Source organism: Anomaloglossus baeobatrachus, chromosome 4 (genome assembly GCF_048569485.1).
Source record: "Anomaloglossus baeobatrachus isolate aAnoBae1 chromosome 4, aAnoBae1.hap1, whole genome shotgun sequence".
Classification (NCBI taxonomy): domain Eukaryota; kingdom Metazoa; phylum Chordata; class Amphibia; order Anura; family Aromobatidae; genus Anomaloglossus; species Anomaloglossus baeobatrachus.
The window spans coordinates 410259384-410278680 of record NC_134356.1 but is presented as its reverse complement, the minus strand read 5'-3'; the positions used below and the strand labels follow the sequence as shown (position 1 = coordinate 410278680).

Sequence of the window (19297 nt, the reverse complement as noted above, 5' to 3'; positions counted from 1 at the left end):
TCAGGAGGAGGAGCAGGGTGCGGAAGAGGAAGACGACGTGGTGGATGATCCAGTAACTGACCCAACCTGGCAGGAGGATATGCAGAGCGAGGACAGCAGTGCACAGGGGGAGGGAGGCGTAGCATCACAACAGGCAGTAAGAAGCAGGGTGGTGGCCCCAGGCAGAAGTCAGGCAACCGTTCCCCGGAACAACACGACGACACAAGGTGCCTGTCCAAATGTTAGGTCTTCACGAGTCTGGCAGTTTTTTAAGTTGGATCCAGATGATTCAAAAAAGGCCATTTGCAACACCTGCCGTGCCAGCATCAGCAGGGGTACCAAAACTAGCAGCCTGACCACCACCAGCATGATCAGGCACATGTCAGCCAAGCACCCGACTTTGTGGGAAGTACAACAGAGTCGAGGAGCAGTGCTTGCTGATGTCACTGCTACGTCTTCGCTGGTTGTGCATGCGAGCCAATCCTCTGTCCATGCTGCCTGCGAACAAGCCTCCTCCACTCCTGCACCTACAGTTGCCTACGCAGAAAGAACACCATCATCAAGCACGTCCTTGTCCCAGCGCAGCGTTCAGTTATCCATTCAGCAAACCTTTGAACGCAGGCGCAAATACACTGCCAACACCCCACATGCCACAGTTCTAAATGCTAACATTTCGCGACTGCTTGCGCTGGAAATGTTGCCTTTTAGGCTGGTGGAGACAGAAGCATTCCGTGACCTGATGGCGGCAGCTGTCCCACGTTACTCGGTCCCCAGCCGCCACTATTTCTCCCGGTGTGCCGTCCCCGCGTTGCATAACCACGTGTCACAAAACATCACACGTGCCCTGAACAACGCTGTTTCACCCAAGGTCCACCTAACCACAGACACGTGGACAAGTGCTTGTGGGCAAGGCCGCTACATCTCGTTGACGGCACACTGGGTTAATATTGTGGAAGCTGGGACCCAGTCTGAGCGAGGGACGCAACACGTCCTTCCCACACCAAGGTTTGCAGGCCCTACCTCAGTCAGTGTTTCACCCACACTCTACAGCTCCGGAATGTCATGCTCTTCAGCCTCCTCCTCCTCCTGCGCATCCTCATCCACTGTGCCCTCCACACCAGTCACAAGCTGGAAGCACTGCAGCACTGCCTCGGCGAAGCGGCAACAGGCTGTGCTGAAGCTAATCTGCATAGGTGACAAACCCCACAATGCAGAAGAGCTGTGGACAGCTCTGAAACAACAGGCAGATCACTGGCTCACACCTCTGAACCTAAAGCCAGGAAAGGTCGTTTGTGACAATGGCCGGAACCTGGTGGCGGCTTTGAGGCGAGGCCAGCTGACACATGTTCCATGCGTGGCCCATGTGCTCAACCTCGTGGTTCAGCGGTTTATAAAGTCATACCCAGAGCTGTCTGATCTGCTGGTAAAAGTTCGCCGCCTGTCTGCACATTTTCGAAAGTCACCTACTGCTTCAGCCGGCCTTGCCGGCTTTCAGCGCCGTTTGCATCTTCCGGCTCACAGACTGGTGTGTGATGTCCCCACGCGTTGGAATTCAACTCTGCACATGTTGGTCAGGATATGTGAGCAGAAGAGGGCAGTTGTTGAGTACCTGCATCACCTAAGCCGTCGGGAAATGGGTCAAACTCCACACATAACACCTGAGGAGTGGAGATGGATGTCAGACCTATGTACCATCCTCCAAAACTTTGAGGACTCCACCAAGATGGTGAGTGGTGATGACGCCATTATTAGCGTCACCATACCGCTACTCTGCCTTCTAAAACGGTCCCTGCTGAAAAACAAACATGATGCATTGCAGGCGGAGCGCGATGAGTTGCAGCAAGAAACAGTAGTGGGTGTGGGTGATAACACACAGCCCAGCCTCGTCTCATCACAACGTGCAGTGGAGGACTATGACGAGGAGGAGGATGAAGACATGGAGCAACTCTCCGGCCAAATTGAGGATATGACATGCACACCAGTCATATCCTCGATTCAGCGTGGCTGGCCAGAGGACAGGGTAGATGAGGAGGAGGAGGAGGAGGAGGAGGAGGAGGAGGACAGCATGTTCAGTCATCTTGTTGGTCAGGCTACTGAAGTCCTGGCTGTTAAGAGTCTGGCGCACATGGCTGACTTTATGGTAAGCTGCCTGTCTCGTGACCCTCGCGTTAAGAACATCTTGGCCGACAATCATTACTGGTTGGTAACACTGTTAGACCCACGCTACAAGGAGAACTTTTTGTCTCTTATTCCCGTGGAGGAGAGGTCAACCAAAATGCAGCAGTTTCGGAAGGCCATACTCACGGAAGTAGGCAAAGCATTCCCCTCACAAAACGCTAGCGGCATAGGTCAGGAATCAGTGGACAACCGAGGCGTACAGCCGAGAGAGGCACAAGTCCAATCCGCCAGAGGTAGGGGAACAGTCTTTAAGATGTGGGACAGTTTTCTCAGCCCCTCACGTACCACAGCCCCTGAGGTGCGGGGTAGTGCCACAAGAAATCCTAAGTTTGCCCAGATGCTGAAGGAGTACCTTGCAGATCGAACAACTGTACTCCGACATTCCTCTGTGCCTTACAATTATTGGGTATCCAAGCTGGACACGTGGCATGAATTGGCTCTCTACGCCTTGGAAGTCCTGGCCTGCCCTGCTGCTAGCGTTTTGTCAGAGCGTGTTTTTAGTGCCGCAGGTGGAATCATTACAGATAAACGCACCCGCCTGTCAACTGAAAATGCTGACAGGCTGACTCTGATAAAGATGAACAAGGGTTGGATTGGGCCAGACTTCACCACACCACCAGCAAATGAGAGCGGAGTTTAAAGTTTGCCATGTACCTCCACTCACCCATGGGTACACTTCTCGACTTTGGATAATCGCTGGACTGCTCCTCCTTCTCCTCATGCGCCATCATGATGACCGTTACAATAGTTAGGTCTTTGTTTCAGGTATACCCCCAGTGGTAAATTTTTTCGCCCATTCTTTGCAGAATGGACATTACAACGACAGGAGACCCGCTCCTTTGCAATGGGAACAATGTTTTGAGGCCCTCATGCACGTCTCTACCCAGGGACAACGTGGAGCCTCCCAATTTTTGGCTGCCCTGGCAAAGGGCTATACTGAAATAGACCCACTTCCTTACAATGGGCACTTCAGGTTTACAGGCCATCATGCACGTCTCTATCCAGGGACAATGTGGAGCCTCCCAATTTTTGGCTGCCCTGGCAAAGGGCTATACTGAAATACACCCACTTCCTTACAATGGGCACTTCAGGTTTACAGGCCATCATGCACGTCTCTATCCAGGGACAATGTGGAGCCTCCCAATTTTTGGCTGCCCTGGCAAAGGGCTATACTGAAATAGACCCACTTCCTTACAATGGGCACTTCAGGTTTACAGGCCATCATGCACGTCTCTATCCAGGGACAATGTGGAGCCTCCCAATTTTTGGCTGCCCTGGCAAAGGGCTATACTGAAATAGACCCACTTCCTTAAAATGGACACTTAATGTTTTGAGGCCATCATGCACGTCTCTATCCAGGGACAATGTGGAGCCTCCCAATTTTTGGCTGCCCTGGCAAAGGGCTATACTGAAATACACCCACTTCCTTACAATGGGCACTTCAGGTTTACAGGCCATCATGCACGTCTCTATCCAGGGACAATGTGGAGCCTCCCAATTTTTGGCTGCCCTGGCAAAGGGCTATACTGAAATAGACCCACTTCCTTACAATGGGCACTTCAGGTTTACAGGCCATCATGCACGTCTCTATCCAGGGACAATGTGGAGCCTCCCAATTTTTGGCTTCCCTGGCAAAGGGCTATACTGAAATAGACCCACTTCCTTACAATGGGCACTTCAGGTTTACAGGCCATCATGCACGTCTCTATCCAGGGACAATGTGGAGCCTCCCAATTTTTGGCTGCCCTGGCATAGGGCTATACTGAAATAGACCCACTTCCTTACAATGGGCACTTCAGGTTTACAGGCCATCATGCTCGTCTCTATCCAGGGATAATGTGGAGCCTCCCAATTTTTGGCTGCCCTGGCAAAGGGCTATACTGAAATAGACCCACTTCCTTACAATGGGCACTTCAGGTTTACAGGCCATCATGCACGTCTCTATCCAGGGACAATGTGGAGCCTCCCAATTTTTGGCTGCCCTGGCAAAGGGCTATACTGAAATAGACCCACTTCCTTACAATGGGCACTTCAGGTTTACAGGCCATCATGCACGTCTCTATCCAGGGACAATGTGGAGCCTCCCAATTTTTGGCTGCCCTGGCAAAGGGCTATACTGAAATAGACCCACTTCCTTACAATGGGCACTTCAGGTTTACAGGCCATCATGCACGTCTCTATCCAGGGACAATGTGGAGCCTCCCAATTTTTGGCTGCCCTGGCAAAGGGCTATACTGAAATAGACCCACTTCCTTACAATGGGCACTTCAGGTTTACAGGCCATCATGCTCGTCTCTATCCAGGGACAATGTGGAGCCTCCCAATTTTTGGCTGCCCTGGCAAAGGGCTATACTGAAATAGACCCACTTCCTTACAATGGGCACTTCAGGTTTACAGGCCATCATGCACGTCTCTATCCAGGGACAATGTGGAGCCTCCCAATTTTTGGCTGCCCTGGCAAAGGGCTATACTGAAATAGACCCACTTCCTTACAATGGGCACTTCAGGTTTACAGGCCATCATGCACGTCTCTATCCAGGGACAATGTGGAGCCTCCCAATTTTTGGCTGCCCTGGCAAAGGGCTATACTGAAATAGACCCACTTCCTTACAATGGGCACTTCAGGTTTACAGGCCATCATGCACGTCTCTATCCAGGGACAATGTGGAGCCTCCCAATTTTTGGCTGCCCTGGCAAAGGGCTATACTGAAATAGACCCACTTCCTTACAATGGGCACTTCAGGTTTACAGGCCATCATGCTCGTCTCTATCCAGGGACAATGTGGAGCCTCCCAATTTTTGGCTGCCCTGGCAAAGGGCTATACTGAAATAGACCCACTTCCTTACAATGGGCACTTCAGGTTTACAGGCCATCATGCACGTCTCTATCCAGGGACAATGTGGAGCCTCCCAATTTTTGGCTGCCCTGGCAAAGGGCTATACTGAAATAGACCCACTTCCTTACAATGGGCACTTCAGGTTTACAGGCCATCATGCACTTCTCTATCCAGGGACATTGGTGAACCTCACAATTTTGGACTGCCCTGGCAAAGGAAAATACTACAAAGACTCACTTCCTCAAAATGGGCACATTAGACTCAAGAGGCCTTCATGTACGTCTCTTCTCAGGGACATCGGAGTGCCACACAATGTTTTCACGTAAAATCTTTCATGTATTAATCTCAAAAAGTAACATACACCAGCTCTATCTCACTATTGGGTATGTGCCCTTAACATTTCTGCCATGAAAAATCATTTTGGGGTCATTTTGGAAGGTTTTCTGGTGAGTCCGTAAAAATGGCGTAAAACGCGGACAAAATTGTTCACAGCTGTGACTTTTGAGTGATAAATGCTTCAAGGGGTCTTCCCCATGCTGTTGCCATGTCATTTGAGCACTCTTCTGAGACTTTTGTGCCATTTTTAGGGTTTCTCCATGCTGCCGGGAGGTCATTTCACAAAAATACTCGGGTCTCCCATAGGATAACATTGGGCTCGTTGCTCGGGCCGAGTACACGAGTATCTTGGGAGGCTCGGCCCGAGCTTCGAGCACCCGAGCTTTTTAGTACTCGCTCATCACTAGTAATAATGAGGAACAAACCAGGGAGGAAAAAACAAAAAGGACTAAGGAAGGGGAAAACTCAACCCAGCTTTCACACAAGCAAATGTTCTCTGAATGGCTTCCTGGTCCACAGCTCACAGGTCCCTATAGAGGCAATCAAAGCAGAAACTATCACAAGCAATTACCTGAGCTAGGAGGGAAGTCATTATAACAGAGCTAATTAGCAATATAGAATATCTGGATATAGTTTTCATTTAGAGTTCAAGAGACCAGAGGATCTACTCAACCCTAGTAGCGCTAGATAAAGGAGATTCAATACAGTCAGCAGTATTAACCTGAGCAAGTGTGTATGAAGCCCTGCATTGTGATCTCCTGACACTAGAAATAGGAGGGATTACTCTCTGCTCTTGGTTCAACTTATTGTCATGAGGGTACCATGTCACAGATAGGAAAGGAAACATCTGGGCACTGTTACCGTTTAGGAGGAAATGTATAGATAGCCCTATACTGTCTTTATTTGTTCCCTAGACACTTTTCCATGCAATTAATATATCTCAGGCATTACATCGCTGACTTGCATGTAGCACTGTTTACACACATTCTGTAATCATATTGATTCATTTAGAATGGTTCTGAAATCCATTTCTTCACAAGCATATTGTATGACTGTGGAATTGGAGCTTGAGATTTGTTGGTTTATACTTAGTTCTGCAAGATCTACATCTTTCTGAAACTCAACACCATTCACTTGATGATTGAGGATGACAATGTATTTTCTGTTATGATCCTGGGCTCAGTGAAGCCTGTATTGCAGGCTCATTGATGAGGAGGTCTGTAAGAAGTGACTCAAAGTTAATTTAATCTGATTGCAAGGAGATCATTTCTTCATTTCCTCTCTCCCTCCCTCCACCCCTTTAAATAAACCTCCTGTTCATTTAGCCTGAGTGGCTGCAATCAGTTTGAGATTAAAAGCGCAGATAATGTTAATAATATGCTAATGCTTCATTAGTCAGACACTTATTGGTGCCCGGGCTGTGTGTACATGTCACTGCTCTGTACAGATCCAGTTCAGTGTCACGGGGGACAGGAAGAATCCCACACGCCTAGTATTCTGATGTGGTTATTATCTGTACGGAACGACCTGAAAGGTCCCTGATTGTAATACTTCATGACAACTGGTCCAAAAAATATGCAGCCAAAAAACTTATGGTTCCTACAGTATACATAGAATACTATTTCTAATTTCTCATATACTTTATAAAAAATGTTATTTATTTCCCAACTAAATTTTGGGTTGTGAACTAATAAAAACATTGTTAACATTAGCTGTGGTTTATAGATAAAATATGAAAATAATTATATTCTGCACAGTATGTTGGCGCTATATAAGCAAATTGGATTATAAGACGCACCTTTTTTCCTGCAAAAATGGGGGTAAAATAGGTGTGTGTCTTATAATCCAGATATGGCTTACTGGAGCAGCAGTAAGGGTTGGCGATACTGAGGGTTGGCGATACTGAGCACTCGGAGGAGGGGGGTTTTGTCACTGCAGTGGAGCAGCTCAGGAGGGTCAGAAAACTTAGGGGCGGTAATACTGCGGGCTTGTGAGGTGTAATGGCGGCGTGTGCTTTTGATCTGCCTGTGGGTTGCTTTGAATCGCTGGCAGTTGATGCCATGGACTTCAAGAAAGTTGCCACTGAGGCCAATCTGCGCACGCGCCGCATCCGGGGCAATTTTCTTGATGTCCATCTCGTCAACTGCTGGCGATTTTGTGGAGCCTGCTAGCAGATCAATGGCGCCCGCCGCTGCAACATCCCACAAGCCCGCAGTATCGCCGACCTTCTGTCCACTGATTCTCTTGAGGCGCAACACCCACTCCATACTCCAGGGTATGTAATACAAAAAATCTTTAGCTCCCTCTAGAGGTCACTGTAGACAGCAAGATTTTCAGTATGCTATTCTATGCCTATGAAAAGCATTTTGAACTCTATATCAGAAAAACAAATCCTTAATATATTATGTAATAATTAGGGATGATCGAATACCTCAAATATTCGGCTTCGCAAATATTTTCCGAATAGGTTGCCACTATTCGACTATTCGTGAATATTCGATGCGCAATGTAAGTCTATGAGAAACCCGAATAACAACTATTCAGAACTATTCGGGCTTCCCATAGACTTACATTGCGCATCAAATATTCGCATAGCGGTGACCTATTCGTCGGATAATCGCAAAGCCGAATATTTGAGGTATTCGATCATCCCTAGTAATAATCATCAAAGGATTTTAGATTTTTTTTGGCTTGACAAAAAAAATTGCATAAAAATAGAATCAAATTAAAGTCTTAATTTACAAAGAACATTTTTTTATACAGAATATAGTTTAGACATGAAAAATCAGTGATGTACGCATTGCTTTGCTTTATAAAAAAAAAAACAGTTAAATTTAACATGGTATGTTTGATGCTTTATATATTTTGTTTCTTTTTGCAGCTTACCATTAAGGTTTTGGGTCAATGTCATCAAAAATCCCCAGTTTGTCTTTGACATCCACAAGAATAGCATTACAGATGCTTGTCTGTCTGTGGTGGCGCAGACATTTATGGACTCCTGCTCCACGTCAGAGCACCGCTTAGGGAAAGACTCTCCTTCTAACAAACTCCTATATGCCAAGGACATCCCAAGTTATAAAAACTGGGTAGAAAGGTGAGTTGTATACATTTATACCATATTTAAAGAATACCTAGATATTGTATGTTCACCATTTCTGTAACCTGCATCCTCAAATGAAATTCTAAACTTTATATTGTAAAACACATTTAACAGATTATTTTTCTATATCCCTTTGTTTCTATCTAGTGGATCAATATATAGCCTCTGTGTATTGTTACTATCCTTTTAACAAGCAAATTAAGAGGATATATATATTATTAAAGGAGACCACTCAGTTTTATGCTTCCTGGACTGAGGACAGACAGAAGTATGGTCAGAAACCCTAAATACTTTATTATCATTAAAGACAATTAAAGACAATTTTACTTCATTTATCTTAGTTAGTAGTGATGAGCGAGCATGCTTGTCACTACTCGGTACTCGCACGAGTATCGCTGTACTCGGGCTGCTCGGCGGGGACCGAGTAATCTCGCGATACTCGTGCTGTACTCGTGGTCTTCATTTCTGCATGTTGGCGCTCTTTTGAGAGCCAGCCCTCATGCAGGGATTGGCTGGCAGACCACTGCAATGCCACAGCCCTGTTAGTTGTGGAATTGCAGTGATTGGCCGGCCTGCACAGCGTGACCGAGCCTTTATATCGGCCGGCGCGCTGTGCTCTGCTCACAGCTATCCAGACAGTGAGTGCAGGGAGAGTGTCGCTGATTCAGGGAAAGCTTTGCGGCCCTTTATAGCTTTTTCAGTTGCAGGGCTGCAAACAGTGTGACCAAAAGTCCTTCTCAGGACTATTCTAGTTGTATACAGGCAGGCAGGGTATAGCCAGGTCGGAGTACAGTAGCAGAGTCCTTCTCAGGACTACTGTTGCTATATACAGGCAGGGTATAGCCAGGTCTGAATACAGGCTAGTGACCAAAAGAGTCCTTGTCAGGACTATTGTACCAGTATACAGGCAGGCAGGCAGGCAGGGTAGTGGTGACCGTATACCAGCCTTCATCATATCTGGGGCTGGTGTACACAGTGTAAAACAGTCCAGATAGTGTCTGACTTGTCTGTAATTGTCGCTGTCCAAAAAACCTGTTAGGTTCTTATTGCGTCCGTGCTTGGTTTTTAAAACCGCACGTGTGTGCCTGTTGGTGGCAGCGTACAGGTGCACTTGTGTGCAATTTCCAGAAACTTTAATATAACGCACAAGTAGTGAATATACACGTCAGCAGTGCACAGCATTGCAAAATGCGCAAGGGCATTGGCAAGGAACAAGGAAGTGGACGTGATGGTGGTGCAGGCAGAGGCCGAGGTCGTGGGCAAGCTCTAATTTCGCCACAACAAAGGGCCACATCTAGTCGCTCGCACGTCCTGTCCCAAATTCTTGGGGACCGCAGCAGTACACCGCTCTTGAACCAAGACCAGTGTCAACAGGTTGTTAGTTGGATAGCAGATAATGCTTCCAGTCAGATTGGCACCACCACAAACACTCTGTCTTCCACACGGTCAAGTGTCAGTAGCCGTGATACTGCACCGCACATTTCTGAACCTGATCCTCCTTCCTACCACCAGGCTGAGTACACGTCCTCCTCGGACATTAATGATCCCACACTTGGACACTCGGAAGAGCTGTTCACGTTTCCATTCACACATTCTGGCCTCTCGCCAGCTCATATTGAAGTGGGTCATGAGGAGATCGTCTGTACAGATGGCCAAATATTTGAGCAGCCACGTTCTCACGAAGTTGGCAACGTGTCTCAACAAGTGGTGGACGATGATGAGACACAATTATCAGGAAGTCAGGAGGAGGAGCAGGGTGCGGAAGAGGAAGACGACGTGGTGGATGATCCAGTAACTGACCCAACCTGGCAGGAGGATATGCAGAGCGAGGACAGCAGTGCACAGGGGGAGGGAGGCGTAGCATCACAACAGGCAGTAAGAAGCAGGGTGGTGGCCCCAGGCAGAAGTCAGGCAACCGTTCCCCGGAACAACACGACGACACAAGGTGCCTGTACAAATGTTAGGTCTTCCCGAGTCTGGCAGTTTTTTAAGTTGGATCCAGATGATTCTAAAAAGGCCATTTGCAACACCTGCCGTGCCAGCATCAGCAGGGGTACCAAAACTAGCAGCCTGACCACCACCAGCATGATCAGGCACATGTCAGCCAAGCACCCGACTTTGTGGGAAGTACAACAGAGTCGAGGAGCAGTGCTTGCTGATGTCACTGCTACGTCTTCGCTGGTTGTGCATGCGAGCCAATCCCCTGTCCATGCTGCCTGCGAACAAGCCTCCTCCACTCCTGCACCTGCAGTTGCCTACGCAGAAAGAACACCATCATCAAGCACGTCCTTGTCCCAGCGCAGCGTTCAGTTATCCATTCAGCAAACCTTTGAACGCAGGCGCAAATACACTGCCAACACCCCACATGCCACAGTTCTAAATGCTAACATTTCGCGACTGCTTGCGCTGGAAATGTTGCCTTTTAGGCTGGTGGAGACAGAAGCATTCCGTGACCTGATGGCGGCAGCTGTCCCACGTTACTCGGTCCCCAGCCACCACTATTTCTCCCGGTGTGCCGTCCCCGCGTTGCATAACCACGTGTCACAAAACATCACACGTGCCCTGAACAACGCTGTTTCACCCAAGGTCCACCTAACCACAGACACGTGGACAAGTGCTTGTGGGCAAGGCCGCTACATCTCGTTGACGGCACACTGGGTTAATATTGTGGAAGCTGGGACCCAGTCTGAGCGAGGGACGGAACACGTCCTTCCCACACCAAGGTTTGCAGGCCCTACCTCAGTCAGTGTTTCACCCACACTCTACAGCTCCGGAATGTCATGCTCTTCAGCCTCCTCCTCCTCCTGCGCATCCTCATCCACTGTGCCCTCCACACCAGTCACAAGCTGGAAGCACTGCAGCACTGCCTCGGCGAAGCGGCAACAGGCTGTGCTGAAGCTAATCTGCATAGGTGACAAACCCCACAATGCAGAAGAGCTGTGGACAGCTCTGAAACAGCAGGCAGATCACTGGCTCACACCTCTGAACCTAAAGCCAGGAAAGGTCGTGTGTGACAATGGCCGGAACCTGGTGGCGGCTTTGAGGCGAGGCCAGCTGACACATGTTCCATGCGTGGCCCATGTGCTCAACCTCGTGGTTCAGCGGTTTCTAAAGTCATACCCAAAGCTGTCTGATCTGCTGGTAAAAGTTCGCCGCCTGTCTGCACATTTTCGAAAGTCACCTACTGCTTCAGCCGGCCTTGCCGGCTTTCAGCGCCGTTTGCATCTTCCGGCTCACAGACTGGTGTGTGATGTCCCCACGCGTTGGAATTCAACTCTGCACATGTTGGTCAGGATATGTGAGCAGAAGAGGGCAGTTGTTGAGTACCTGCATCACCTAAGCCGTCGGGAAATGGGTCAAACTCCACACATAACACCTGAGGAGTGGAGATGGATGTCAGACCTATGTACCATCCTCCAAAACTTTGAGGACTCCACCAAGATGGTGAGTGGTGATGACGCCATTATTAGCGTCACCATACCGCTACTCTGCCTTCTAAAACGGTCTCTGCTGAAAAACAAACATGATGCATTGCAGGCGGAGCGCGATGAGTTGCAGCAAGAAACAGTAGTGGGTGTGGGTGATAACACACAGCCCAGCCTCGTCTCATCACAACGTGCAGTGGAGGACTATGACGAGGAGGAGGATGAAGACATGGAGCAACTCTCCGGCCAAATTGAGGATATGACATGCACACCAGTCATATCCTCGGTTCAGCGTGGCTGGCCAGAGGACAGGGTAGATGAGGAGGAGGAGGAGGAGGAGGAGGAGGACAGCATGTTCAGTCATCTTGTTGGTCAGGCTACTGAAGTCCTGGCTGTTAAGAGTCTGGCGCACATGGCTGACTTTATGGTAAGCTGCCTGTCTCGTGACCCTCGCGTTAAGAACATCTTGGCCGACAATCATTACTGGTTGGTAACACTGTTAGACCCACGCTACAAGGAGAACTTTTTGTCTCTTATTCCCGTGGAGGAGAGGTCAACCAAAATGCAGCAGTTCCGGAAGGCCATACTCACGGAAGTAGGCAAAGCATTCCCCTCACAAAACGCTAGCGGCATAGGTCAGGAATCAGTGGACAACCGAGGCGTACAGCCGAGAGAGGCACAAGTCCAATCCGCCAGAGGTAGGGGAACAGTCTTTAAGATGTGGGACAGTTTTCTCAGCCCCTCACGTACCACAGCCCCTGAGGTGCGGGGTAGTGCCACAAGAAATCCTAAGTTTGCCCAGATGCTGAAGGAGTACCTTGCAGATCGAACAACTGTACTCCGACATTCCTCTGTGCCTTACAATTATTGGGTATCCAAGCTGGACACGTGGCATGAATTGGCTCTCTACGCCTTGGAAGTCCTGGCCTGCCCTGCTGCTAGCGTTTTGTCAGAGCGTGTTTTTAGTGCCGCAGGTGGAATCATTACAGATAAACGCACCCGCCTGTCAACTGAAAATGCTGACAGGCTGACTCTGATCAAGATGAACAAGGGTTGGATTGGGCCAGACTTCACCACACCACCAGCAAATGAGAGCGGAATTTAAAGTTTGCCATGTACCTCCACTCACCCATGGGTACACACTTCAGGACTTTGGATAATCGCTGGACTGCTCCTCCTTCTCCTCATGCGCCACCATGATGATGACCGTTACAAATTGCAATACTTAGGCCTTTGTTTCAGGTATACCCCCAGTGGTAAATTTTTTCGCCCATTCTTTGCAGAATGGACATTACAACGACAGGAGACCCGCTCCTTTGCAATGGGAACAATGTTTTGAGGCCCTCATGCACGTCTCTACCCAGGGACAACGTGGAGCCTCCCAATTTTTGGCTGCCCTGCCTAAGGGCTATACTATAATACACCCACTTCCTTAAAATGGACACTTAATGTTTTGAGGCCCTCATGCACGTCTCTACCCAGGGACAACGTGGAGCCTCCCAATTTTTGGCTGCCCTGCCTAAGGGCTATACTATAATACACCCACTTCCTTAAAATGGACACTTAATGTTTTGAGGCCCTCATGCACGTCTCTACCCAGGGACAACGTGGAGCCTCCCAATTTTTGGCTGCCCTGCCTAAGGGCTATACTATAATACACCCACTTCCTTAAAATGGACACTTAATGTTTTGAGGCCCTCATGCACGTCTCTACCCAGGGACAACGTGGAGCCTCCCAATTTTTGGCTGCCCTGCCTAAGGGCTATACTATAATACACCCACTTCCTTAAAATGGACACTTAATGTTTTGAGGCCCTCATGCACGTCTCTACCCAGGGACAACGTGGAGCCTCCCAATTTTTGGCTGCCCTGCCTAAGGGCTATACTATAATACACCCACTTCCTTAAAATGGACACTTAATGTTTTGAGGCCCTCATGCACGTTTCTACCCAGGGACAACGTGGAGCCTCCCAATTTTTGGCTGCCCTGCCTAAGGGCTATACTATAATACACCCACTTCCTTAAAATGGACACTTAATGTTTTGAGGCCCTCATGCACGTCTCTACCCAGGGACAACGTGGAGCCTCCCAATTTTTGGCTGCCCTGCCTAAGGGCTATACTATAATACACCCACTTCCTTAAAATGGACACTTAATGTTTTGAGGCCCTCATGCACGTCTCTACCCAGGGACAACGTGGAGCCTCCCAATTTTTGGCTGCCCTGCCTAAGGGCTATACTATAATACACCCACTTCCTTAAAATGGACACTTAATGTTTTGAGGCCCTCATGCACGTCTCTACCCAGGGACAACGTGGAGCCTCCCAATTTTTGGCTGCCCTGCCTAAGGGCTATACTATAATACACCCACTTCCTTAAAATGGACACTTAATGTTTTGAGGCCCTCATGCACGTCTCTACCCAGGGACAACGTGGAGCCTCCCAATTTTTGGCTGCCCTGGCAAAGGGCTATACTGAAATAGACCCACTTCCTTACAATGGGCACTTCAGGTTTACAGGCCATCATGCACGTCTCTATCCAGGGACAATGTGGAGCCTCCCAATTTGTGGCTGCCCTGGCAAAGGGCTATACTGAAATAGACCCACTTCCTTACAATGGGCACTTCAGGTTTACAGGCCATCATGCACGTCTCTATCCAGGGACAATGTGGAGCCTCCCAATTTGTGGCTGCCCTGGCAAAGGGCTATACTGAAATAGACCCACTTCCTTACAATGGGCACTTCAGGTTTACAGGCCATCATGCACGTCTCTATCCAGGGACAATGTGGAGCCTCCCAATTTGTGGCTGCCCTGGCAAAGGGCTATACTGAAATAGACCCACTTCCTTACAATGGGCACTTCAGGTTTACAGGCCATCATGCACGTCTCTATCCAGGGACAATGTGGAGCCTCCCAATTTGTGGCTGCCCTGGCAAAGGGCTATACTGAAATAGACCCACTTCCTTACAATGGGCACTTCAGGTTTACAGGCCATCATGCACGTCTCTATCCAGGGACAATGTGGAGCCTCCCAATTTGTGGCTGCCCTGGCAAAGGGCTATACTGAAATAGACCCACTTCCTTACAATGGGCACTTCAGGTTTACAGGCCATCATGCACGTCTCTATCCAGGGACAATGTGGAGCCTCCCAATTTGTGGCTGCCCTGGCAAAGGGCTATACTGAAATAGACCCACTTCCTTACAATGGGCACTTCATGTTTACAGGCCATCATGCACGTCTCTATCCAGGGACAATGTGGAGCCTCCCAATTTGTGGCTGCCCTGGCAAAGGGCTATACTGAAATAGACCCACTTCCTTACAATGGGCACTTCAGGTTTACAGGCCATCATGCACGTCTCTATCCAGGGACAATGTGGAGCCTCCCAATTTGTGGCTGCCCTGGCAAAGGGCTATACTGAAATAGACCCACTTCCTTACAATGGGCACTTCAGGTTTACAGGCCATCATGCACGTCTCTATCCAGGGACAATGTGGAGCCTCCCAATTTGTGGCTGCCCTGGCAAAGGGCTATACTGAAATAGACCCACTTCCTTACAATGGGCACTTCAGGTTTACAGGCCATCATGCACGTCTCTATCCAGGGACAATGTGGAGCCTCCCAATTTGTGGCTGCCCTGGCAAAGGGCTATACTGAAATAGACCCACTTCCTTACAATGGGCACTTCAGGTTTACAGGCCATCATGCACGTCTCTATCCAGGGACAATGTGGAGCCTCCCAATTTGTGGCTGCCCTGGCAAAGGGCTATACTGAAATAGACCCACTTCCTTACAATGGGCACTTCAGGTTTACAGGCCATCATGCACGTCTCTATCCAGGGACAATGTGGAGCCTCCCAATTTGTGGCTGCCCTGGCAAAGGGCTATACTGAAATAGACCCACTTCCTTACAATGGGCACTTCAGGTTTACAGGCCATCATGCACGTCTCTATCCAGGGACAATGTGGAGCCTCCCAATTTGTGGCTGCCCTGGCAAAGGGCTATACTGAAATAGACCCACTTCCTTACAATGGGCACTTCAGGTTTACAGGCCATCATGCACGTCTCTATCCAGGGACAATGTGGAGCCTCCCAATTTGTGGCTGCCCTGGCAAAGGGCTATACTGAAATAGACCCACTTCCTTACAATGGGCACTTCAGGTTTACAGGCCATCATGCACGTCTCTATCCAGGGACAATGTGGAGCCTCCCAATTTGTGGCTGCCCTGGCAAAGGGCTATACTGAAATAGACCCACTTCCTTACAATGGGCACTTCAGGTTTACAGGCCATCATGCACGTCTGTATGCAGGGGCATTGGTGAACCTCACAATTTTGGACTGCCCTGGCAAAGGAAAATACTACAAAGACTCACTTCCTCAAAATGGGCACATTAGACTCAAGAGGCCTTCATGTACGTCTCTTCTCAGGGACATCGGAGTGCCACACAATGTTTTCACGTAAAATCTTTCATGTATTAATCTCAAAAAGTAACATACACCAGCTCTATCTCACTATAGGGTATGTGCCCTTAACATTTCTGCCATGAAAAATCATTTTGGGGTCATTTTGGAAGGTTTTCTGGTGAGTCCGTAAAAATGGCGTGAAACGCGGACAAAATTGTTCACAGCTGTGACTTTTGAGTGATAAATGCTTCAAGGGGTCTTCCCCATGCTGTTGCCATGTCATTTGAGCACTCTTCTGAGACTTTTGTGCCATTTTTAGGGTTTCTCCATGCTGCCGGGGGGTCATTTCACAAAAATACTCGGGTCTCCCATAGGATAACATTGGGCTCGTTGCTCGGCCCGAGTACACGAGTATCTTGGGAGGCTCGGCCCGAGCTTCGAGCACCCGAGCTTTTTAGTACTCGCTCATCACTATTAGTTAGTCCTCTCAATGAATTTCCCTTTAGGCATTGTAGAGTAGATCATTATTACCTTGAAGTGGTGAGCTGATTAACTTTTTTTTTTTTACAATTAACCAATGGGCAGAGCTTTAGTTGGTTCAGCCCTCTCTACTGATTGACACCTTTCTGCCTACGCTTTGCATAGGCAGAAAGCAGTCATTCAATGGAGGATGGAAGGTAAGTCAGGGTTCATAAAAATAGAAGTTCAAACAGCACAAGAAAAACTACCAATATGTGACCTACTGCTAGAATAAGAGTTTCTGCCCAATTTTGTGCTACCCTCAGATCAGTGTCACGGGTGTGTAAATGTTAACAGACAACCCTGTGGCATCCGGTTGCAGAAAGTCACTGCTTTGGCTGCATAATCTGCTGCTTGATATGCTGCTGCTTGATAATATTTCATTATTTCTTCTTTGCTGTAAATGGAGTTCTATGTGTCTTCTTTGTTAGGGTTAATGCTTACCCTTTTGGACCATGTGGATATCTTGGCAGTTCAGTTACCAATCCTTATCCCCACTCCCTGTGTCTATATATGCTTGCAGTTCCCCTTGGTTTGTTGCCGGTGATAGTTTACTCCTATGCTGTCCAGATTGCAAGTAGTCGGCCTGAAATCTCCTGTCAAAACACATTGTTGTATGTTGCTGTTATTCTCCCAAAATCATATTGCAGATACGTTGGTAGGTTGCATTCCCCTGTTTGTTCTCACTGTGTGTTCTTTAGTTCTTATTGAGGTTGACAAGTGCTTATCCCATCCGGTCACTATCTTTGGCCTATTTCAGGGTCAGCCAGGACCTAGGTATTCTGATTTGTGCATAGGTGTGGAACCTATCTAGGGACATCAGAGGGGCCAGGGGCCAGCATAGGTTGTACCAGAGGTCACCATCTTCCCCTTTTCTTAGAGACATGGTTTCCCCTCCCCTTTTTTTGCCATTCATCTAGTATTCCCCCAAACCGAGTGTGGTAATCAGACAGCCTAAACCAACCTTGAGTCAGGGCATTGACAAATTATGTACAGAATGATAATGTAGTACTGTAGGTCTATTTGGTCACTCAGTCTATCAGAACTTGGCGTTAATCTGGAGATTGACTATTGATTTGTAATCAAGCATGCAGGACGTTAAAGTCCCATCTATTCTTGACTAACACTGCCATGCATGGAGAGACGTATTGAAAGTATGTTCCTTTTGCACATATGTTGTAAACTTCTGGCCTGAGAAAATGTCTGTAATAACATAATGATAACCCATCTGCCTTCCTTTTCTTGTATGCCTAATACTTTGTGAATACACAGAACATTTGGTGTCATATCAAACATATTGTGCTGGAGTAAACCATTGCTAGTGTGCGCAAAGCCATTTTGTCCATCTATACCGTACATGCTGTGATTCATTCTTTTACATTATGATTAAAAGGTTCTTAATATGAAAAAAGGAAAACTTTTAGCATAGCTCCATGTATTTGATGTGAGTTTTTATTGAATGAAGAATTCACAGTTGGTGGTAATTATGTTTTACATCGAAATAGAAAATAGTGATTTTTCTAGCTGCTGTGTTCCCACCCGTACCTGCTATCACAGAATCAAAGTACAGCCTGCTAATGCCGGCTTGGACACATTCTCAGTTGTGTCTTCTTGAATACAAATGAATTTGCAGACTTGTTTTTGCCAAATAAGTATTTAGGATGTCACTACCCAGTATTTTACAACCTAAACAGCTCAAAAGCTTGGAATCTCCCTATATATTGTAGTAGACTTAAATGTTTGCAAAACTTACATTTTCTCTGATATAGAACTTTTTTTTAGACCCTATAAAGACACGATCATTCATTTTCATATAGAAAATTCTCTACCCATGTGTGAGGCTAGTCACCACTTACGGATAGTGTAGACGAAAGGGTAGTCAGACGAGTTGGGGTCAGGAAACAGGAGGACACAACAGGACACAGTGAGTAAGCAGAAACGCAGTGAAGTCACAGGCTGAGGGTCAGAATTCCAGGAGAGTACGTATTAAATTAATTGAGCAGACAGAGACGTGGTCAGGTAATGGTCCGAGGTCAGAAACTTTGATCAGAATACAAGTACAAACACAAGCCAAGATCACAACTGCAGAACCAGAGAATACAACTGACGAGGTTCTGGGAGAGCATGCTCAGTAATGAAACAGAGCAATTACCAGTTAGGAGGAACACCTGAGTAATCATCACCTCCCTGAACTTGCATGGAATCCTGTGCTGTCAAACAACCTGTTTGCTAGTGCTCAAGAAAACACATCAGAGCATCTCCACATGCAAGATGCTCTACACAAAGGAAACATGTCACTGCCTGCTCTGTAGTTCAGGAAGGTGCGGCAGAGCATCACAGTGTGCAAGATCCTCTGCACAGAGGAATCATGACACCACGTAATCCCACAAGGGTCAAATACATGTAAATATGCATGTTCTAGACTTCAGCCATTTAAAAGGTTGATCAGAAGCTCCAAAAATAGTAATCAATGTAATTATGGGTTTAATATCTGCACTCATTATTGTGTAAGATG

General features: G+C 47.7%; 1 protein-coding gene across 1 annotated transcript in view; it reads left to right on the top strand.

Moving 5' to 3' along the window:
- PLXNA4 (plexin A4) overlaps positions 1–19297 on the top strand; it is a 1083593-nt gene that overhangs the window by 1025195 nt on the left and 39101 nt on the right. The window contains exon 30 of the mRNA XM_075345346.1: positions 8212–8424. Within this exon, the coding sequence (XP_075201461.1) occupies positions 8212–8424 (213 nt within the window). The remainder of the gene's footprint in view (positions 1–8211; positions 8425–19297) is intronic.